At 40.2% G+C, this 25,166-nt stretch overlaps 1 protein-coding gene across 1 annotated transcript in view; it reads right to left on the bottom strand.

Annotated features, from left to right (window-relative positions):
- Window positions 1–25,166, bottom strand: part of LOC124717043 (sushi, von Willebrand factor type A, EGF and pentraxin domain-containing protein 1-like) — a 134,872-nt gene that overhangs the window by 57,896 nt on the left and 51,810 nt on the right. The window contains exons 3-4 of the mRNA XM_047243705.1: window positions 19,802–19,990; window positions 9,728–10,057 (exon numbers count right to left, since the gene is read on the bottom strand). Coding sequence (XP_047099661.1) covers window positions 9,728–10,057; window positions 19,802–19,990 — 519 coding nt within the window. The remainder of the gene's footprint in view (window positions 1–9,727; window positions 10,058–19,801; window positions 19,991–25,166) is intronic.

Genomic DNA, 25,166 nt, shown 5'->3' with positions numbered 1-25,166 from the left:
TAAAAGAAATAGACTTGCACAGGCAATGAGATTATTCCTGGCCAAATGAAGTATCAAACACAGGCACAGCATCATATGGAAGTGAATCGAGGGACAGGATGATAGGACTTGTGTTAAGGCGCCAGGGAATCATCATGTCCTATACAGACCCTCGTCACACTACGTCGCGCCACAATCTGCCTTCTTGTATGCATACCTCAGTAACACGTAAACGGTGTCTAATGATGTACAATCAGCCAGTAAACCTGCTATATATTTTCTTCTCCTTCTGCTGCCCCTCCAGCATTAGGCCCAGGGCCCATTCTGGTCTCAAAATCTCATCCTTCGTCTTCTCCCACTACTGTTGCCTTGTTATTTCCTATGTGGTGACAGAAAAAGTACATGTTCTTTCCATTTTTCTTTGTAGTGGATCCCCTTTTGTGTTATCGGTTGCATTCCTAATTCTTCCCTTATTAGTTCATTTCTAATTTTGTCTTCCCTTTTGCAGCCTTTCACAGATCTTCGAAATTTCATTTCTGATGCTTCTAACCGCCACAGACCTTTCTTCTCAGCATCCAACTTTCTGCCCCATATAATAAAGTACAAATTACCATGAATACAAAATTTCAATTGTCTCTCTCTTTTCCTGTTTTCCTTTTAAATGTTCCTATTGTTTACATACACACTGATAAGTATTAGTTTTTTTTGTACATCCATATCATGATTATATATGTTATGCTAAATACTTCAAATGGGATACCTGTTCTATTGGTTTATTATTGAGGACAAGTTTTGTTCATATTGGATAAAGACTAAAGAGGCCATGGTTTTAGTTTTATTTATAGATATAGTAAGATTGTAGATTGCACTTATCTAATTTAGTTTATGCAATGCCCTTTGTAATTCATCTTCTCTGTCTTGTATGACGACTTTATAATCAGCAAATAACATCTTGCTAACAATGCAGAAAGGCAGATTGCTATTTACTGTTAAGAAGACATGTTAAGGTGCAGGCACGCAAAAACAAAGGACACATACGTAAAGCTTTCGGCCACAGCCTTCATCAGTAAAAGAGAGACACAGACCTTTCACACAAACGACCAAGCACACATCACACACAGAAAAACAACCAAGCACACATCACACACAGACAAACCACCAAGCACACCTCACACACAAACATGGTTGCCAACACCAGCATCTCGGGCCAGAGGTGCTGGAGCTGGCAATCACTGTGTGTGTGTGTGTGTGTGTGTGTGTGTGTGTGTGTGTGAGGTGTGCTTGCTTCTGTGTGTGAATGGTCTGTGCGTGTGTGTCTCTCCTCTACTGATGAAGACTGGCCGAGAGATTTACGTTAGTTTTCTGTTAATTGTGGCTGTCTGCAGCTTGACGTGTCTTCATTATGGTAAGTAGTAGTAATCTGTCTTTTTCCTACATTGTTGATATTGCTGCCTAAAGTTTCCACTGTTTGATTAACATCTTGTTAATATTTTTATTACTCCCGATATCTACGCCTGATGATGTTCCGTGTCTTTTTCATAAGCTGATCATGTCACTTGTACAGATATTGAATAATGACAAGCTACATCCTTGTTTTACACCTTCGATCTCAGGTGTTATCTCTGTACCTGCATCAATTCTAATTCTGGTGTTCGCACATAGGCTTTTTGTGACTTGCATCAGATGTTCAGGAAGTCCTCTTTTTACATTTATTGCCGATAGTTTGTCTCTAAGAATTTTGTCAAGTGCTTTTTCATACCCACAAATCTCTTGTCTCTTTTGAATTATTTATTTCAGAGCAGAAACATTATCTGTACACCATCTTCCTCTTTGGAAACCAGCTTGTTTCTCCATTAAAATTACAGCCAAGGTATTATGTAGGCTTTCATTTATTATTTTACTGCAGATTTTGTAAATAATATTCAGAATACTTTACCCCTACAGTTAAATGTATTACTTCTTTTGCATTTCTAATCTATTGTTATACTTGTATCTCATATTTTACCCAACATGTTAAAGGGATGTAGCATTTTTAACTTGAAGTTTATTCTTCCATGTTTAATCAGTTTCGTATTTATTCCATCTAGTCCTGGTGATTTTCGGTTTCTTCGTTGCTTTTTTTTTAATTAACCATCTTCAATTCCGTCAGTTTGGTGTAGTCTATTCCTTGCAGTTGTTCTTTTTTATCTGCTTCTCTGATTTCTGCATTGTGTCTGTTCTTTATAATGTGTCATCCTGTCAGGTGCTTGTATTAAATTTAGATTTACAGTATTTCCTTCTTCTTTGTTTAGGCATTTCATTAATTTGTATGCTACTTCTTGTCTCCCATGGATATCCTGTTCGACTCTGTTAATAAAAGTGTTCTACGATGTACTGTGTACTGATCTTAGTGCTGCTTTTCCTTCATTTCTTTTCCGATGGTACTGCTCTTTAGCTTCTAATCATTTCTTCTGTAAGTACTCATTGTATGCTTTTTGTTTATCTTTTATGTATTCATGTGTCGCTTCCGTTCATATTTTTAAATCTCTTTTCTGACTGGGCCTATGTTTTACACCCAGCATTTCATTTGCTATCTGTTTTATTGTGTTTTTAATACTAGACCATTCTTCGTTTATGTCTTCACTATTTCACTGAGCAGCTGTCTGAGTCTCTCGCGTTAAAGAATTCTCAAGCTCTCTTCTTGCAACTGATATACCTTAAATCTTTTGTTTAAATTGTTTCTGCGCTGGTGTAAGCTGTCGCCAGCACACCAGTCAGCAAAGACACTGCAAGAAGTTTGATAATAGGCTCTGAATCAGGCGTGCCTATCAGGAGAGAGGCCAAAGACACACTCACAAGCCATGCTCTGCCAATGTCCTCTCGACCACCAATATTTAGATCGCCGCTGTGAAATGGAGAGACCGGTCAGTCGCAGACAGTCAGCTCAGTTGCAGACAGTCAGCTCAGTTGCAGACAGTCAGCTCAGTTGCAGACAGTCAGTCGCAGTTGCAGACAGTCAGTCGCAGTTGCAGACAGTCAGTCGCAGTTGCAGACAGTCAGTCGCAGTTGCAGACAGTCAGTCGCAGTTGCAGACAGTCAGTCGCAGTTGCAGACAGTCAGTCGCAGTTGCAGACAGTCAGTCGCAGTTGCAGACAGTCAGTCGCAGTTGCAGACAGTCAGTCGCAGTTGCAGACAGTCAGTACCTAGCAACCAGAGTTGTGTATATGGTGGGACTTTTACTTCACCTGTAGTGGTGTGGACTATTACACAACGGGCTTGTACCACAACACATGGACTAGTGTAAAGATAAGTAGATTTCTGTTCTGATAAATAAAGAACCCTGTTAATACAGTGCAGCTGTGTTGTAGAAAGAGGATACCAGCCACCAAACATCATCCTCTCCTTGCTTCTCAAGGTACAAGACTCTACAGTGGTAACGAGACGATACAAAAGTGGCAACAAGGATAACTCGGTGCAGAAGCAGATTTTGCTTTCTTCTCTTGTGTTTTAGCTTGCAGCAGTGACCAGTTTGCTAGTTTTTTGTTGTGTTCTTGCATGTATTCCAGGAGGGGAGCTGCAGAACTAATCAAATTTCTCTTTTCAGAGGCTTTGCTTGCTTTTTGCTATAACATATTTCTGTAAACCATGGCTGCCCTACCTCCTCCACCCCCTACCCCAGTGCCTCAGTCACAGATGGCCAATGTGATGGATCTAACACAAGCTTTTCAGTTTCAGAACCAACGAATTGCTACCTTACTGATGATGGTACAACAACTTCTGGCTGCACAAGCTGCGTCAACCGCACAACAGACCAACAAATCAGCTCAACAAGTGCCACCGACCAGCATAACACCGTTCCGGAAATTTAACGACTCCGAAGAGAATGGCTTGAATACCTGACACAGTTCCAAGCACATTGTGAAGTCCATCGAGTTCAAGGTACTGTAAAGCTACAATACTTCCTTTCGATTGCAGGTCCCCAGTGTTCATGTTAATACAAAGACTGTTCGTTCCCAACCCTGTCTCCCAATGAACTCAGCTACGACGAAGTAATCGCTGCATCAACTCAATATTATGACCAACAAGTCCAAGTAACTGGAGCCAGATATCAGTTTTTTTGCTTGCAGAAAAAGGCAGAACAGCTGTACAGTCAGTGGTATACAGAACTAACAAGTATGACTAGAAAGTATAAATTTAAGTGTAGTTGTGGAATTTTAACAATGATTTAATGATATGTGATGCAATTACATTCCATGCCCCAGATAGTAGTATACAAAAAAAGATCCTGAAGTACTCTGATCCATCACTTGCTCAAGCATTGCAAGTATTAGAGCAACACGATTCGGGTGCCATAGTGGCCAATAAGTTTGACCAGGCCCAGATTTGTCGGGTTGAGTTGCCCCCTCACTCATGACCGCCCCAGCAGCCACAACAACGAGTGCGTACACAGCTGCGCAGATGGCCATGTGGACATGCAAGTAGGCCAGTTAATTTAGTGAAGACTTGGCCTGGATGTTTCGCTTGTCATAAAAGACAGCATTGTCCATCAGGTAATGCAAAGTGTTATGTGTGTGGAAAAAAAGGGCCACGTCCAAGCAGTTTGTTTGCAATGCCACAAAAACTCCAATTTTGCCCCGCTCCCAGAAAAAACAGGCTCATGCACATGCAGTGAACGTTGTGTTTTCCAAACCTACAACAGGTGCTGACACAAGTAAGATTAAGGTTGTGCCGCCTCCTCGTCCTGGTGCTGTGCAGTGATGTTCCAACAAACTATTTGTCTCATTACGAACAGAAAGCATTTGTTGTAAATACATACTTAGGACTGTCCAAGTACTGACCTTCGTCATTGCTACCCCATCCACCATTTTTCAACATTATTTGGAACAGTTGACTGCTGAAGTGCCATTTTGTTCAAACTATCTTGACAATATTGTCATCTCAGTTTGTACACCAGAGGAACACATTGCCAATTTGTGTACTCTTTTACAAGTGTTGTTAGAAGCAGGATTCACGTGTCATCTCGAAAAGTGTGACTTTTTTCAAACTGGAAAAAAAAAAAAAAAAAAAAAAAAAAAAAAAAAAAAAAAAAAAAAAAAATGGCTCTGAGCACTATGGGACTTAACATCTATGGTCATCAGTCCCCTAGAACTTAGAACTACTTAAACCTAACTAACCCAAGGACATCACAAACATCCATGCCCGAGGCAGGATTCGAACCTGCGACCGTAGCGGTCACGCGGTTCCAGACTGAAGCGCCTAGAACCGCACGGCCACACTGTCTGGCTTTTCAAACTGAACTACAGTGCTTAGGTCATGTTATAATCAGTGTGTGCACACCCTCCAATCCTATTTGCTTGCCATCTGGGACCTGCCTGTTCTTCGCAATGTGTTTGAACTGCAGTCAGTACTAGGCAAGATGACATACTACATTCGGTTCACACCGAATGTTGCTCAGATCGTGTCTACATTGCATTGTTTGCGTCACAAAAACGTACCTTTTGTGTGGTCTGTACATTGTTAAGATGCGTTTCAGAAACTCAAAATGCTTTGCTTAGTGACAGATGTTTAGTGCATTTTGATCCTGCCAAGCCAGTAGTTTTGCAAATAGATGCATCTTCCTCAGGAATTGGCGCTGTGCTTTCGCACAGAATTGGTGCACAAGACAGACCTGTCGCTTTTGCTCAAAGTTGTTAACTCAAATTCAGTGCAGTTATTCTCAAACTGAGAAAGAAGCTCTCGCTATTGTATATGGTGTGACAAAATTCCATCAATATTTGTATGGTCACAAGTTCTATTTAGTGACAGATATAAGCCTTTGCAGTCCTTGTTTCATCGATCAAAACCGGTTCCCACACGCAATGCTCAAAAATTGCAATGCTCAGCTTTGTTGCTTTCGCACTATCAGTATAAAATTGTGTACAGACCTACGGCAAAGCGTGGCAATGCAGACACCCTATCTCAGTTCCAATTGGTTCAGACTCTGATTTTGATGCATCAGCTGCATCTTGTTGCCAAATCTATGCGCAGGACTCTGTATTTCTGGAATCTTTTCCCTTGCACTACAGAAAAATAGCACAGGCCAAGGAAGCAGATCCAGATCTCAAGATTTTGTTGCATTACATTCACACATCTTGGACTCATTGATTGAACAGTGTCCAGAACTCAGTCGTGTGCCGATATTTTGCACATCGGCATAACCTTTCAGTTGAATGGGGTGTGACTAGTTCAAATGGACAGTAGACAATCGCGTGTGCTTGTTCCCAAAGTGTTGCAAAAGGATATGTTGCTATTGTTCCAGCAAGGACATTGGGAAATTGTTCACACTAAACAGTTAGCACGCTGGCACTGTACTTGGCAGGAAATGGACCCCCCACACTGAACGGATCTACATCTACTCTACATCAACATCTATACTCCGCAAGCCACCTGACGGTGTGTGGCGGAGGGTACCTTGAGTACCTCTATCGGTTCTCCCTTCTATTCCAGTCTCATATTGTTCGTGGAAAGAAGGATTCTCGGTATGCTTCTGTGTGGGCTCTAATCTCTCTGATTTTATCCTCATGGTCTCTTCGCGAGATATACGTAGGAGGGAGCAATATACTGCTTGACTTTTGGTGAAGGTATGCTCTCGAAACTGTAACAAAGGCCCGTACCGAGCTACTGAGCATCTCTCCTGCAGAGTCTTCCACTGGAGTTTATTTATCATCTCCGTAACGCTTTCGCAATTACTAAATGATCCTGTAACGAAGCGTGCTGCTCTCTGTTGGATCTTCTCTATCTCTTCTGTCAACCCCATCTGGTACGGATCCCACACTGCCGAACAGTATTCAAGCAGTGGGCGAACAAGCGTACTGTAACCTACTTCCTTTGTTTTCGGATTGCATTTCCTTAGAATTCTTCCAATGAATCTCAGTCTGGCATCTGCTTTACCAAGATCAACTTTATATGATCATTCCATTTTAAATCACTCCTAATGTGTACTCCCAGATAATTTATGGAATTAAATGCTTCCAGTTGCTGACCTGCTATTTTGTAGCTAAATGATAAGGGATCTATCTTTCTATGTATTCGCAGCACATTACACTTGTCTACTTTGAGATTCAATTGCATTCCCTGCACCATGCGTCAATTCGTTGCAGAACCTCCTGCATTTCAGTACAATTTTCCATTGTTACAACCTCTCGATATACCACAGTATCATCCACAAAAAGCCCCAGTGAACTTCCGATGTCATCCACAAGGTCATTTATGTATATTGTGAACAGCAATGGTCCTACGACACTCCCCTGCGGCACACCTGAAATCACTTTTACTTCGGAAGACACCTCTCCATTGATAATGACATGCTGCGTTCTGTTATCTAGGAACTCTTCAATTCAATCACACAATTGGTCTGATAGTCCATATGCTCTTACTTTGTTTATTAAACGACTGTGGGGAACTGTATCGAACGCCTTGCGGAAGTCAAGAAACACGGCATCTACCTGTGAACCCGTGTCTATGGCCCTCTGAGTCTCGTGGACGAATAGTGCGAGCTGGGTTTCACACGACCATCTTTTTCGAAACCCATGCTGATTCCTACAGAGTGACGGCACAGGGACACATGCGCACGGAGAACCAATCTGCTCCGTCAAAAACATTCTTAGCTTGGCTTAAGACTCAATCACCATGGCAACGAGTGCACATAGACTTTGCAGGGCCATTTTGAAACAATCGTTGGCTCATAGTGGTAGACTCTTATCAAGTTCCCATTTGCAGTGCCTATGGCTTCTACCACATCACCTAGCACCATCCGAGCATTGTTCTTCATATTATGCATAGAATGTTTGCCAGAAGTACTTGCATCGGACAACGCATCACTGGCAGAACTTCTACACGGCCGCCGCCATCAGACGCAGCCACACCCACCGCGGCATCTGGCACCGCCAATGGTCCACAAGTATCGCTTTGCACTGTGCGATCTTGTTCTTTTCAGGGTTTTTGGCAACCGTGGGCACTGGGAAAGAGGCGTAATCCAGGAATGCATTGGATTTTTTATATAATCGATTGCCAGTCTCGATAGTTTGCAGCACCGCCACCAGAACCAAATTCGTGTGTGTCATTTGCCTCTGATTCTGCTGTTTTCCTTCTCCAGATTCAGGCCTTCTGGGACTGCTCGGCCTTTGCAGCTGCCCACTCAGCCACCAAGGCACCCCAGGAGGAGCAGATGGACAATGTCCCCTCATCCCCACTGTCTCCGTTTGCCAACTCAACGGACATGGACCCTCCATCGCCGTCATCAGCCCGGGATGCGCCCTCAGGCCTGGACGTGTGCCCAGACATCAGTTTTCTGGAGGATGTTCGTGTTGCATCGCAAACCAAATGGCGAGGTACGGTCGGGAGTACACTGTCCTCCACATCTACGGCTCCCAGCTCATCTCTACGTCCATGGTCCTACATTCCTCCACACTGTTGTTCACAGCCTCACTACACTACAACAACATGGCATTTCAGGAAGGAGGAGTGTACTGGCGTAACCTGTCGCCACCACACTGGTCAGCGAAGAGGTTGCAAGAAGTTCAATCGTAGTCACCAAATCGAGCACACGTATCAGGAGAGAGGCCAAAGACAGACTCGCATGCCACACACTGCCCACTGCCAACGCCCTCTCGACTGCCAGTATTTAGATTTGCGCCATGAACCGGAGGGCCCCGTCAGTCACAGACAGACAGTCCAGTTGCAGTTGCAGTCAGACAGTACCTAGCAACCAGAGGTGTGCGTATAGTGGGACTTGTACTTCATCTACAGTCAGGCTAAAGTGGACTTTTACAGATCGGGCTTGTACCACAACACATGGAGTAGCGTAAAGATATGTAGCTTTCTATTCTGATAAATAAAGAACCCTGTCAATACAGTGCAGCTGTGTTGTAGAAAGAGGATACCAGCCACCAAACAACATTCTCTCCTTGCTTCCCAAGGTACAAGACTCTACAGTGGGAATGAGATAACACAAGAGTTTTGATCATTAGTTTTTTTTTATCAACTGCTTTTTTCACCTTGACCATAGCCAGCATTTTGATTTTACAAGGTAGTGGTCTGTATATATATCTATATACCCAAGTGTCTATTATGCTTGGATATAACTTTTGATTAATTATTACAGAATGTATTAACGAACAGTAAACTCGAGCATATCATGCAAATTTGTGAATGTTTTTCTTGTTAAAGCAGGTGTCTTTTTACTTTCAATTCATTAAATGTTACAATTTCCCTTAGTTTTGATCCATTCTGATTTGTAGAAACTTTCCTATTAGTAGATACCAATTGGCCCTTTTTCAAGTCTAGCATTTAAATCTCCTGTTAAAATTACCTGGTTCTTATTTAGACATTTCTTAAGTTCTTCACAGTAAAGGTCTGTTTCTTTCTTCTTCTCTTCCTCTGGTCATTAGTTCCTATTACTGTTAGATGTACCCTGTTGAATTTTAATCTTACGGTGTCAAATTTTAATCTTATTGCTAAGCATTTTCCATTTATTACACAATAACTTATTTTATCTCTCCATTTTCTGTCTATTAAAAATGCTACTCCACAACATAAAAAAATGAATAATGACATCAATGTAGGATTAATGGATACACTAGATGTGGTCACATAGAATATACCAGAACTAGGGTCAAATGAAACCAAACTAATTCTCAAAGACTATAAAATAAATAGCACCATGATCACAGAAACAAAGAAGAAGCTTAAGTGCACAAAAGAGCTGAAGACTACGTAAAAAAAAACTTACGTGCTGAAATTCTTTCTTTGTCGGCATCCATATCCATACCAGGCAGAGGCGGAGGTGGTGGTGGCGGAGGCTCTGTGGGCGGTCCGTACTGGCGCACACACTTGGGAGGCTGGCGAGGATTCCACTGGCCCGATGCGAGGCACTGGAGGCTTGCCGGCCCCTGCAGAGTGTAGCCCACATTGCAGCTGTAGTGGACTCGCTGCTCCACACTCACCACGATCCGCCCCTCGTGGTCGGTGTGCGGCACCACCGGCACTGCAGCAGGGCTCAGGGGTTCGAGCACGTGGTAGCCGTCGGCCACCGACGGTGGTGGCGGGCACCCGTTCGAAACTGCACAGTGTAGGAAGAGGGCACTTGCAGTCGAAGTTGACGTGTCGTGTGACAAATGTAAAGCACCAAAAAGTATCGGAAGTAGGAAATTAGACTTGTGAAATGAATGAATGTGCAAGAATATGTATTTTACAATTTATTTTTGCTGTATTTACCACATGCGCTTGCCGTCCAACATAAATATAGCAGGAAGAGAATCCCTAGCACCAAAAGTAGTTACCAAAGATGCAAACGTGGCAGTTGAATCAGGCGGGTCCATGTGCAAATTTTGAAAAATACTGTCCGAGATGTTTGAGAAAATACACTAAAGGGATGAATCAATGGTGGGGAGCAATAAAAGCACACTGCACGACAGGACATGATTATAAAATCCTAGCTTCGACAGTAGTGGAGATACGGGCAAAGATATCTTTTTCCATCCCTTATCATAAAGGCTGCCCTGCATGAAAGCCATATTGTGTATGGAGGGTAAAGGCTGCTTAATCAACCCGCTGAGCACAGCAGCCCACACATTATACATTATTCTCAGCCCCTTTCATGATAGGCATGCTTATCAACTTGCTTTATATGGTAGCCGATGCTCCAGGGCAAGAAATGGTATCCCAGACACCAATGTGTACACTGCCCTGCATGACAGGCATGCTGTGTTATGAGTAGTATCAGCCCGGATGTAGGAATGGGTAGGTAATGAGGGAGCCAGGAGGGGAAGAATGGAGAGAAGGGGAAAGGAGAGTAGGGATAGATGAGGGAGAGGAAGGGCAGAGTGAGGGAGGAGGAAAGAGGCCGAGTGTGTGGAGGAGGAAGAAAAGGTTGACACCATGGAAAGGGGCAAAGGAGATGTGCAGACAGATGGTTTAGGAAGGACATACAGAGAAGTGCAGGAAAGATGTACAGGGAGAGGTAGGCAACGAATGGCCAAGGAGAGGGGATGAAAGTTTCTCTATCAGTAATTTTGGGGCCTAATATTTTCCTAATAATCTTCCTTTCTTTCAAATTTCTTCAATACCCCTATTTCTGTTTCAAATTAAAGTTTCTGCTCCATAAAGACATTCAGTTTGATTACTGTGCTGTAACGCCTAACTTTACTGAAGGCTGGTTAAATACAAATACATATAAATAAAATAGTTTTTGCATTAATGAATCATTTATTGTGCCACCACATTTTTCAACCTGTTTTGGTGGAGACTATAGTATTTACATTCTCATTACCAGTGTAAAGAATTGTGTTTATTCAGCATACTCAGGTTATTTTACACCTTTTGCTGGTCATAAGTGTGCCTTTTCTTTTTTTTTATAATTAAAACACATGTTATGCAACAGCAATGTGTACTTAAAAGCAGCTAGTTCTGCTTTAACTGTAAGAACACATTACCGTTTAACTGCAAATTCTCCACTTGATGGCTTTGGTGTGAACCTATGAAACATTGAAATGGACAAGAGACTGATGCAGTACCCTGTTTTATTTATAGCCACGATTAGTCACAAGATGTGGTTATGGACCTGTTACAAGAAAGACATGGCATTAGGGGATAATGTAAATGGATCTCAATGCTGTCAAGCACAAGTGGATCTACAAGGTGATTTAGAGTGCAACATTTCCAACAGTTCAAGACAGTGGGAAGTATTCATTATGTAGCACCTGTAAAACTTCATTTCAGGACCTCGATGGTATTTTGGTGCAAGAGGAGGGTCATCAGTTTGTCACAAAACCTCTGTATTAGGAATCAGAATGAAAGAAGATCAGGGTCAGATGTCCTGTTGATGACAAGTTTGATGGAGACAGATCATGAACTTGGCATATGGAAAAGTTGGGGAGAAATCTGGGTGAAAGTGGAAAAGACAAATATCTATGAAGACTCTGGTATTACTGGTCAGGAACAAAGCATCACACTAGGTACAAGAGCAAACTAATATTAGGATCTAACATCCCATCAACATTGACGCCATTAGAGACAGAGCACACGCCTGGAATGTTTCAAAGATGGAGGAGGAAACTGGCCATGTTCTCGCATTTGGCTGTAACAATTTAAGAACATCACACAAAACCTAAATCTGGATGGCCGGATGCGGATTTGATCCACAGTCCTCCTAAACCAGAGTCCAGTGGGCTACCCAGAGCACCATCTTGCTCGGTCATGGAGTACAAGACATAGAAGAAAGGACAACAAGCACAAGATGAATACAGAAAAATAAAAAGGAGAATGAGAATTAAAATCTATGACCAAAATTGAAAAATTTCACAATAAACAAATAAATAAAACTTATACTGGGAAGTAAAACGTTTTTCTGCACATGGAATGTAACACCACAATACTATATAGAAAGTATCTGAAATAAATGAAAGGCACCATTTGGACACAGAATAGAGTGGTATGCAGCATTGGAAGCAACACTAAGCCAGCAAGATGGCTCCTGCTACTACTACTACTACTACTACTACTAATACGTGATCAGGCCCAGTGGACCGCACGCATCTACAAGTTTCCTCCTCCACTGTATTCTGTCCTTTGCTGCTATCCGCCATTCGTCCACATCTATTGACACTTGGTTTAAATCTTCATGGAGTCCATCCCTCCAACGCTTCTTGGATCTCCCTGGCGGTCTCTTTCCTGTAGGTGTGAAATCCAGGAGCTTCCGAGGCCATCTGTGATCCTCCATCCGGGCCACATGGCCGGTCCACTGCATTTGTTTGGCTTTGACAGTTCCTGCTATGTTGTGCTGCTGGTATAGTTCCTCAAGCTCTTGGTTGTGTCTGATCCTCCATTCCCCTGTATCTGCATCCAGAACCGGACCGAAGATCTTCCGAAGCACTTTTCTCTCAAAAAACAAGAAGCTTATGGAAGTCCTGTTTCCGGATACTCCATGTCTCACAGCCATATAGAACAACAGGCTGGATCAGGGTTTTGTACAGTCGAATCTTGAACTGTCTGGAGAGATATTTGGACCGAAGCAGTTGTGCTAGGCTGTAGTAAGATCGGTTTACTGCTTGTATTCTGGCATTGATCTCTGTTTCACATGATGAGTTCTCAGTGAAAAGTGACCCTAGGTATTAGAATTCTTGCACTTTCTTGTAGGAATGGTCCCCAACCTGCAGTAATTGTAGATGATCAGCAGTGACAATGACCACGCGTCGTAACGAGGTACTCTGTCTTGGCTTCGTTTATGTTTAGCCCAAATTTGCTGGGAGCCTCCTTTAGTGCTTTGGTCATTTGCTCCGACTCCTCTTCCGACCTAGAGGGTAAACAGATGTTGTCTGCATAGGCTAAGTATGCTAGTTTGATTTCAATCCCTTCTTTCAGCAAGATGGCTGCCTTTGTAAAGCACTGGGAACAACAACGCAAAGTGTGCAAATCAATATAGGCCGTATGAGTGATGAAACGACACTGAAAGGTGACAGACAGTGAGAATGACTGTTTCTTGTGACGAAAGTTCAGATACTTTGTGATCAGTTGGTCATGGTCACAATAATCAGTACTGTAAATAAAGTCTTGAAACTACTCGTGGGATGAGCCCTTTTACATTCACTCGGGAAATTAATTTACTGAGTATTTATTTCACTGAGAGTCAAACTTGGCAGATGTCTTCTTCACAATCAGTCAAGCATTAAGAAGATAAGCCAGGTGAACTTCATTACTATCTGACAAATATCAACAATAACACCGATGTCTTTCCCACCTATGTGAAATCAGATTAACATTTATAATTTTTTATTCCATTCTGTTATCTTAATTTCAATTTATTTGCTATCTTTATTTCTACCGACATTTTCCAAAAATTTTGAGAAGATGATGTGTTCTAGAATAGTATCCCATTTGAGCAACAATAATATTCTCAGTACATCACAGTTTGAATTTCACAATAATTGCTCTCCTGACAATCCCATTTACATGGAATACGGAAGTTAATAGGTATATGGAAGTTAATAGGAATATAAAAAAAGGGAGGAAGGTTTATCTGTTTAGCAAGAATAATAGAAGGCAGATTTCAGACTACCTAACAGATCAAAACGAAAATTTTTGTTCCGACACTGACAATGTTGAGTGTTTATGGAAAAAGTTCAAGGCAATCGTAAAATGCGTTTTAGACAGGTACGTGCCGAGTAAAACTGTGAGGGATGGGAAAAACCCACCGTGGTTCAACAACAAAGTTAGGAAACTACTGTGAAAGCAAAGAGAGCTTCACTGCAAGTTTAAACGCAGCCAAAACCTCTCAGACAAACTGAAGCTAAACAATGTCAAAGTTAGTGTAAGGAGGGCTATGCGTGAAGCGTTCAGTGAATTCGAAAGTAAAATTCTATGTACCGACTTGACAGAAAATCCTAGGAAGTTCTGGTCTTACGTTAAATCAGTAAGTGGCTCGAAACAGCATATCCAGACACTCCAGGATCATGATGGCATTGAAACAGAGGATGACACGCATAAAGCTGAAATACTAAACACCTTTTTCCAAAGCTGTTTCACAGAGGAAGACCGCACTGCAGTTCCTTCTCTAAATCCTTGCACAAACAAAAAAATGGCTGACATCAAAATAAGTGTCCAAGGAATAGAAAAGCAACTGGAATCACTCAACAGAGGAAAGTCCACTGGACCTGACGGGATACCAATTCGATTCTACACAGAGTACGCGAAAGAACTTGCCCCCCTTCTAACAGCCGTGTACCGCAAGTCTCTAGAGGAACGGGTTCCAAATGATTGGAAAAGAGCACAGGTAGTCCCAAATCTTCAAGAAGGGTCGTCGAGCAGATGCGCAAAACTATAGACCTATATCTCTGACATCGATCTGTTGTAGAATTTTAGAACATGTTTTTTGCTTGAGTATCACGTCGTTTTTGGAAACCCAGAATCTACTCTGTAAGAATCAACATTGATTCCGGAAACAGCAATTGTGTGAGACCCAACTCGCTTTATTTGTTCATGAGACCCAGAAAATATTAGATACAGGCTCCCAGGTAGATGCCATTTTCCTTGACTTCCGGAAGGCGTTCGATACAGTTCCACACTGTCGCCTGATAAACAAAGTAAGAGCCTACGGAATATCAGACCAGCTGTGTGGCTGGATTGAAGAGTTTTTTGCAAACAGAACACAGCATGTTGTTCTCAATGGAGAGACGTCTACAGACGTTAAAGTAACCTCTGGCGTGCCACAGGGGAGTGTTATGGGACCATTGCTTTTCACAATATATATAAATGACCTAGTAGATAGTGTCAGAAGTTCCATGTGGCTTTTCGCGGATGATGCTGTAGTATACAGAGAAGTTGCAGCATTAGAAAATTGTAGCGAAATGCAGGAAGATCTGGAGCGGATAGGCACTTGGTGCAAGGAGTGGCAACTGACCCTTAACATAGACAAATGTAATGTATTGCGAATACATAGAAAGAAGGATCCTTTATTGTATGATTACATGATAGCGGAACAAACACTGGTAGCAGTTACTTCTGTAAAATATCTGGGAGTATGCGTGCGGAACGATTTGAAGTGGAATGATCATATAAAATTAATTGTTGGTAAGGCAGGTACCAGGTTGAGATTCGTTGGGAGAGTCCTTAGAAAATGTAGTCCATCAACAAAGGAGGTGGCTTACAAAACACTCGTTCGATCTATACTTGAGTATTGCTCATCAGTGTGGGATCCGTACCAGATCGGGTTGACGGAAGAGATAGAGAAGATCCAAAGAAGAGCGGCGCGTTTCGTCACAGGGTTATTTGGTAACCGTGATAGCGTTACGGAGATGTTTAGCAAACTCAAGTGGCAGACTCTGCAAGAGAGGCGCTCTGCATCGCGGTGTAGCTTGCTCGCCAGGTTTCGAGAGGGTGCATTTCTGGATGAGGTATCGAATATATTGCTTCCCCCTACTTATACCTCCCGAGGAGATCACGAATGTAAAATTAGAGAGATTTAAGCGCGCACAGAGGCTTTCAGACAGTCGTTCTTCCCGCGAGCAATACGCGACTGGAACAAAAAAGGGAGGTAATGACACTGGCACGTAAAGTGCCCTCCGCCACACACCGTTGGGTGGCTTGCGGAGTAGAAATGTAGATGTAGATGTACATTTTCACTCGCCTAATTATAAAAGTATTACAGAACAAAATAACACCAGTTGGTATTTTCTGTGACCTATCCGATGCATTTGAGTGTGTGATTCACAATATTTTGCAAGATACAAAAAATAGCCTATCCATACATGCAAAATTAACACATTATAAAACAGTTACACTACTTATGCATCTGAAACCATCTTCAAAACTACTGATACAACAGAAATTGACGAAATAGTAAAGACAAAAAGAAGAAGAATTAGGAAATCCATAAATAAACAATATCAGGCAAACGAACATTGTAGAATAGTTTCAAATGAAACAGTTTACAAGAAAACCAATAATGAGCATGATCAGGAAGAAGCATATTTCATTCTTTGTACATATAAAAATTGTGGAACCGTAAGAGCAACATTAAATGGATCACAGAAATTAAGGAAGATATAAGAGAACTCCAAATTACACTAGACTTAAAAAACCGAAAAAGCTAGATACTGGAAGACACACAAACAAGGCTACAAATGAAGATCAATAAAAGGGCTACAGGAAGAGTGATCTCAGTTGAAGAAAGAAAGAAAATATCTGAAAGAATAGAGACGTATTTGGCAGACAGAAGAACAAAACACTCTTCATATAATAATACATTATAACAATTCCTCTACAGCTACTGCACTACTACATTTCTTATTGACTTACTATTGAACTCTATTGTATTATTGAATAACAACAGGCTGTATAAACCTCTGTATAAATGTAACAATACCAGAGAAGGAAAGCTGACACTCACCATGCCACAGAACTGAATATGTTCTGTTTTTTTAAAATTGAGGGTAGGACCATTCACAGAAAACCAGTCAATGATACTTTCAAGAACTTTGTTTTCCATTTTCTCTGTCTACCTGTCATCTGCACAAAGAACTAGTTCTGCTTGTTGTATATTAGACAGATCATTTGCATATATTAGGAACAATATTGGACCTAACACTGAACTGTGGGGAACCCCCATACATGATTTTTCACCAATCAGAATTATCTTACGGGACTACATTGATTGAATTATTAAGTGCTACTTTCTGCATTTTTTTGTTAGATATGACATTATCCATTGGTTTTCTATACAACCAATCCCATAAAACTTTTATTTATCTAGGAGAATACTGTGTTTCACACAGTCAAATGCCTTAGATAGGTCGCAAAAAATAACCAGCTGTTTTATTATTTAATGTTATAAAATCTGGTGAGTGAACATGTAAATGGTATTCGCAGTAGAATAACCCTTCTTGTTTCACTTGTAGAACAAATTTTCTTAATTATTAAATTGGAGATGACAGTCATTCAGTTGTAATGTGCGTAAAGTTAAGCAGTATCTGTCAATAGTATTTGCATTCAGTGTATTTGATATTTTCACTGCTACAATGTAGATATAGTTTTTGGTTCTGGGATGTACATTACTTCTGAACACTCTTGAAAAAAAAACAATGAATCCCTCTGTATTCGTTTTTCGTAGTTCTTCTGACTTAATGGTTTACTGAATTGCTCTGCGACTGGTTGTTGTGCTCTTCAGCATGAAGAATGCTTTGATGCAACTCTCCATACTTATCTGCACCAAACAAGCCTCTTCATCTCAGCATAACAACCACAACCTACAACTGTTTGGACCTGCTTACTGTATCAAAGTCTTGGTTTCCCACAATTTTTACCTCACACTTCTATCCATTATAAAACTGAGGTTCCCTTGATGCCTCAGGATGTGCTCTATCAATTAATCCCTTCTTTTAGAAAAGTTGTGACATAAATTTCTTTTTTCAGTCCTTGGTTCAAAACTTCTCCCATTAGTTATTCTATCTCCATATAATCTTCAATATTCTTCTGTAGCACCATATTTCTAAATGTTCTAGCTTCTTTTTGTATGAACTGTGTGACAATAACTTCAGAAAAGACATTGTAACACTTAAATTTATATTGGATGTTAACAAATTTCTTTTCTGTAAACTTTTTTCTGGTCATTATATCCTCTCTACATCGGCCATAAGTGGTTATTTTGTTGCCGAAAAGGCAAAACTCATCTACTACTTTTAGTGTCTCATTTCCTAATCTAATTTATTTGGCATCACTTGATTTAGTTAAACTACATTCCATTAACCACGTTTTACTTTTGTTGATATTAATTTTGAAAACTGTTTTTGAGATGCAAACCATTAAGCTCAGCTGCTCTTCAAAGTCCTTTGCCATCCTTGAAAGAATTACATTGTCATCAGCATTTCTTCTCCATGAACTTCAATGGCTTTTCCAAATTTCTCCTTTCTCCCCAGAGTGAGAAGATGACATCACTGTCAACCAACACTTACAAATAACTAAACATTTTAATTATGTTAATTGTAGGCTCAGTTATAAAGCTTTTGATTTGAGTTATTTGTAATTATTACTATCAGCACAATATAGATCTTGACAGTAGAGATCACATCTTCTCACAGTCAATGGTTGTCAGCAACTGGCACTGCAAAACCACTGGTAAGTGTAACACATGGCAAGGAAATAATAAATACAGTGGAAACTTCAAAAATCTTAGGTGTCGAATTTGATGAGAATTTAAATTGGAAAAAGCACATTTTGGTACTCCAAAAACAACTTAGTTCAGCCACATTTGCACTAAGAGTCATTACAATTCTTGGGGAGAGACAAATCAGTAAGTTGACATATTTTGCATATTTTCATTCAATAAAGTCATAATGAATAAAGTTCTGGGGTAACTCATCTTTAAGAAAGAAAGTCTTCATTGTTGAGAAAACGGTGCTGTGACAACAATGTGTGGTACTCACACAGGATAATCTTGTAGACATCTTTTTAAGGAGTTGGGCATTCTGACTGCTGCTTCACAGTACATTAATTTCCTTAGGAAGCTTGTTGTAAATAATCCACTAAAGTTCGAAAGGAACAATGGTGTACACAATTACTATAACAGAAGGAAAAATAGCATTGATTACGTCACATTAAGGTTGTCCTTAGCACAAAAAGGAATGGACAATGCTGCAACAAAAATTGTTGACCACTTAGCCTGAGAAAGTTTCCCCTCGATACCTTCTTTTACTCTGTGGAATAATTTTTATTGCCGTGATGTGTAAAACGTGGTGGGTAGAAACTATATTAAAAACCTTACAAACATTCCGAATGTAAGCATATGTACAAATTAATTTGTGGTGTGAATGTAAAATGACTCGTTCTACATCATTACGATCTATCGTGCAAAATGACTCAAAAAACATGACACTAAGTAATTAAGCTTGAAACAGTATACTGTTCTCTACTCAAAAATGTGAGATGAACCTGTGGATTTATTAGAAAAATACTTTAAAGCTACAAGAAAGATTACTATAAAAAACATAAAATCAGATTTGTCGTGTATCATGAAACCATAACAAAGTCAGACGCAGAAAAATTAATAAACACAAAGAAGAAACAAACACTTCACAATGAGCTAGAGAAAATTTTCTGTTATCCAAAGAGTTTTTAGGAAGTTTTCCTTGTTAGGATAGGAAACATTAATATGTTAGATGCACCTTCCCAATGTAAGAAGCACTTCATTCCACTAACCGAGTTGTGAAGGAACACCGAGAAACACTGGAACCCAGGTTCCAACAATGAAGGTGAAACTGCAATAACCTGTAAAAAAGTGTAGGCACACTAGCATAAATACGGTTAAGTCACTCACCACATGTGGCAGCCAGTCCCGTCCACACACCGTCGTGACAAGAGCGAATGTGACTGCCAGGTGGTGACAGCTGAAACCCCACCCCACAGCTGTAGATAGCCTTTGTCCCGTGTCGGTAGCTGTTAGGGCCGTCTTGGCGAGCTTCGACACTGACTCCTCCATCGCGCAGCAGCGGTGGTGGTTTGCACCCTGTGACAACAGGGAAGTGACATTTTATGTAGCTGAGATACTTTCTGTTCACCCCCAAACTGTGAGTGTGTTACTTTCTTATAGTAGGTGAATAACGTTCTGGAGACCCACTGAGATTTCTGCTTAAGGGTTACAGATATTCTATTCAGGTCGAATAAATCAAAATGACAGAGTTACGGAATACTACACTGCCTGACAAAAAAGTGATGCTTCCTGAAGGGGAGGAGGAAACAAAATGAAACTTCACAGGTTCAGATGGTATGTGACCCTACTTCAGTGACTACAAAATAGAATCAAATTTATAAAGAACTTGGCAGTAAAACCCCACATGTGAGTAGGACATTGTAACTCCTCTGGTCTGCACATGTGCACCGATTTGGTTGGAAAGAGTGGCATAAAACTGTTGCATCCTCTCGTGAGATGAGCGGCTCACAGGTGTCGTAACTGGTCCTCGACACCCTGGATACTGGCAAAGGGACGGAGAAGGCACCTGAGCCTGCATAACACGTAGACTATCCAGGACAGACGTGGGGATCTTGCTGGCTGCAAGAGCACCTCGACACTGTGCTGGCAGTTCACTGTTCTGTTGAAGAATGGCACAGCAATATTGTCGCACGAAAGGTAACGCATGACGACGCAAAATGTTGTGACATAAAATTATTCCATCAGAGTTTCATCAGTCAGTGTCACCTGTTATCTGAAGTCATACCTGACATTTCCCATGCCGTGACACCGTGAGCAACACTGTTACAGCTCTCCAAAGGATTGGGTGTATCGGAACTCTCCTCAGGTCACCACCACGCACGACAATCGTGGGCATCTGGGTTAGTTTAGAACCCCAATTCATCACCGAAGATAATGCAATGCCATTCGTCAGCAGTCCACATTTCCTGGTCACAACACAAATTCAAACGCAGCCATTTGAATAGTTTTGTTAACAACAGTCTCCAAGCAATGGTATGGGATGACACAGAATTTGCAAGGAGTTCGATACTTTTTCTCGGATGGCAGGCACACATGTGAAGGAGTTAGGAAAACCTTGCTGGACGACACGAAAATCCTCCCTTTTTGCAGTCAGACATGATCCACTGATGACTTAACATCTGACTTCATTCATGCCCCTTGTATGCCATACCAGGCCTGGTAACAACACTAAACACAAAGAACACTAATGATTTCTGGTGGCCATTCCACCCCCATCACAGAGGACCGAGATTTTAATAATTTATATAACAACAAATGATGAGCACATGTACAAAGCTGTGAGCTTCCCCCCCCCCCCCCCCCTGCAAGACAGTGTATTATATAAACATGTTAATACAAGTTATAATAAAACTAAAATGAGGCCACTAAGGCTAAGCTCATTTCACATTCATTTGCAAAATATCTGTGAAGGGCTCATTAAGAAATTCTGTGTGTGACTCTGACATGTTTCTGAACAAATCTCAACACCTTCACATCTTTGTCTGGTTATTCTTTTCTGCTATGGTATTATAACAATGTGTCGAATACATCTAAACAATGGAAATCCGGGAGTGAATAACGATTCGAATTGCAGCACACTGCTACTCTCAAAACGGAAAATGATAAATTTTGTGTGACTTATGTATTATACAACAATCTACTTTTAAATGTGCCTGTCTCCTCTGTGTGGTTAGTAGCAGTTCATACTAATTCATACTGTTATTGTTGCATAATTTTTTGAGACGTACCAGTGATGGAAAAGACTTCAATGAATAATACACACTGTGAAATAGTTACTAAAATACCATGGTATTTACATAGATTTCAGATTCTATAGAATCTTCTAATATGCTGCTGTATTCAGAAAAGTTGAGGCTCCTCATAAAACAATTCTGAAACTCCTTAGCAACCGGATACACCCAGGGTGAGCTAGTTCTCTCATTCTCAGACCACCTGTAGCAGTAGTTATCAGTATTGCCAAAAGGTTTGGTGTTTCCAATACAGGTTTTGATATATCTGTAGAAACAAAAAGTCAATTCTATGCACTATCTGGATTTCTTAGTTTATATTATTACGGCGTCTAAAGTTTTGTGAGAAATATCAAAAATATTGTTCAGTTTTGTCAAAATTTAATGATGCTTTGAGCCATATATAAAACTGAAAGAAGTATGTTTCGGATCAACCATGTTACGGTGTAATTCTCTTTACTGACAAAATGAAGCACATCACAAACAGAACACCTCTTCTTAACCCATTCTATCTCAGCGTATGATTTATCATATGCTTGCTCTTCTCAGGCACATTTGTTTGCAGAAGCTCTTTGGCAAACAACTGAAATATTTCTTTTGTGTTTTGATTGTTAGTTTCAAAGTCCATTGTTGGAAATAACAGTAGCAGTGGATATTAGGATTGTTTATTTCCTGGTGAAAAGCATTTGTTCTAGTACTTAGCTCATATTTAGCTCATATTTTTATGGATTAGTAATCTGAATACTTAAATGCAATATATAAGCACAAATTGGAAAAAGAGTACTTTATTTGCTTTATTATGGTACTGGCTTATATCTTTATGTATGAAATATCATACGGTGGGCAGTAAGGGGTCATTTTCTTGCAGATGGTCCAATTTATTTCACATACAATTTGGAAAAGGAGAGGGACTTAGAAGAAGTGTTAGGTATCCTGTTCTTCACAGAATAACATGATGAAACTTGGTCTGACATAGTTGATACACATCAGGAGCTTTGTTATTGTTCTGTCAAAAGATGGTGAGGACACTGATAAAGATGATGCAGGTACTGATGCAGAAGGACATCCTGCCATTGTTGCTGGTTTAGGGAAGAAGGTTCTGGGACTGAATGCAGATATAAGATCAGTAAATACTGACGGCCTTGCTGAAAATGTTACATCTTTACCCACCCAAGAGGGACATCCCTGCTGTTCCAAATCACAATCGCTATCCTGAGTTAAGAAAACAAGACACTGGATAGGAGAAAGGCTAGACTCTGCACAAAAATTAGAGGTATCTCGTTATCTTACATCTGATATAATAGGACATCTCCGCACATCAAACTTGATTCCAATGGATCTTTTTTGTAAAGTTTTTGATGCTGATTTGGTTGAGATTCTGATGAGAGAGACAGTAAAATATGCTGCCCAAAAAGTCATGATGGCATTTACAAAAAGAAAACTTGTAAGGTTCGGTATTAATTTCACATCTAAATAAGAAATTTCAAGACATCATAGAGACTCTAGGGTCAAATTTCTCCTTGGATGAGGCCATGGAGCCTTATTATGGCCACCACTTTATGAAACAGTTTATACGAGGCAAGCCAAATCACTATGGTTTCAAATGGTGGTGTTTAGCTACACCTAATGGATATCTCATCAAATTTGAGCCATATGTTGGAGCAAGTCAAAGAGATCCCCATAAGACACTGTGACGTTCTATAGTTGAAAAGTTCTGTGTGGGCTATATCACTCAGAATAGCAGAGTGTACATTGATAATTACTTAAACTCTTTGTCCCTACTTGATCTCATACTTCAAATGGAATCAAATGCATAGGAACCATGAGAAATGACTGCTTGGATAAGGCACGCATGCCAGTTGTAAAGAAGGCACCAAGAGGTACTACTCATGTGTTACATGATACAGAGAATTCTATCACACTTGTAAGATGGAACAACAATAATCAAGTGACTCGGGGACAAATGTACTGGATGAAGGTGTACGCTAGAGGTGGAATAGAGAATCAAGAAGGAAGGTTTCCATACCTCAGCTTTTCCTTGTACAGGAATATAATCGCTACATGGGAGATGTAGATCTTTCTGACAATGTACGAAGTCTATACTGCGGTTCGAATAAGATCAAAGAAATGATACTGGCCAATGAACAGGTTCTGCCTAAATGGTGCTGTTGTGAACATGTGGATCCTATACCGGCAGCGAAATAATAATGTAAGCTTACTGGAATTTACCAGACATATTGTACTTTCAGTTCTGACTCCACCTAACACTGAAAAGCCAAGAGGTGTGAGGCCAAGATTTCTGTGACAAGTGCAAGAAGACACAAGATTTGATATGTGATTAATGAGTGGAGTATGCAAAGAAGATATGGACAATGTGGTAAATGTACAAAATTTCACTGTGTAAATGCAATGTGGGACTCCATCCAAAGTGATGTTTCATTTTGTATCACCGGCGCTAAGAAGACTAAGTTGTCAAATACACTATTATTTTTGTCATTTGTCCTTTATTATCACAATATCTTACTTTATTCATGTAATGCAATATAGTTATTTTGTTGGTTGCAATATATGAATCTGCCACGCATGCTTAATATATAAATAAATAATGTAACCTTAAAATATAAATAAAATGAACATTACAATATTATTGTACTTTTCCTTCACTTATTTGTGTAACGAATGATAATCACTAAAAATTCAACATATTGCTTGTGATAAAATTGTGTAAGGAATTCTGACCCTTACTGCCCATCGTATGATGTATCATATCTCAATAATTTTAGCCATTACTGCCCATCGTGTGATACATCATACGTAAAAAAAATTATAAATTTAAGGCTGCCCTCGTAAATTAACATTCATAATGTGATTGTTAACCCATATGGGTAGTAGTTATGAAATTTCATCAAAATCTAAAAAAATTCTGGGATATAATGGGTTAATATTCTCAGACAACTCCATTATTTTCATTACAATCATAGACAGCTACTATAATCTGAATAAATTTCACTGCAGTTTCAGCAGCAGTCTACTCCGTATATAACCAACAACAGCTGGAGGGGGAAAAAAAAAATTCCCAAGTTCCTATTCCTACCACCACCACCCCACCAACCCCATCTCCAACTGGTAGCCGCTATTTATTTCCTCATGTAACTTTGAATTATGACCTCTGTGTAATAATTTGGAAGCAACTGTAATGAACATTGTGAGAAATTTCACCTTTGGCTTTAATATTTTAAATTTTATAAATAGATTTTACATAAAGCCCTGTAATGAAAAAAAATGAAAGACCATGCATTTTCAAAGTTACGAAACATAAAACAATTAACAGTCCAATTTCATTAAACCATCTGGCCAAGTAAGAATTGCAAAGGTGAGATTGTTTTGCTTTTAAGTGCCTCAAAGCATCAACATATCCATTTAGTTACTTATGCTCATCATCATTTTCATTACCATTCACTCGC

The sequence above is a fragment of the Schistocerca piceifrons genome, chromosome 9, assembly GCF_021461385.2.
Source record: "Schistocerca piceifrons isolate TAMUIC-IGC-003096 chromosome 9, iqSchPice1.1, whole genome shotgun sequence".
In the NCBI taxonomy this organism is placed as follows: Eukaryota; Metazoa; Arthropoda; class Insecta; order Orthoptera; family Acrididae; genus Schistocerca; species Schistocerca piceifrons.
Note: the sequence above shows the minus strand (reverse complement) of the source record. Positions and strands in the feature narration are given on the sequence as shown.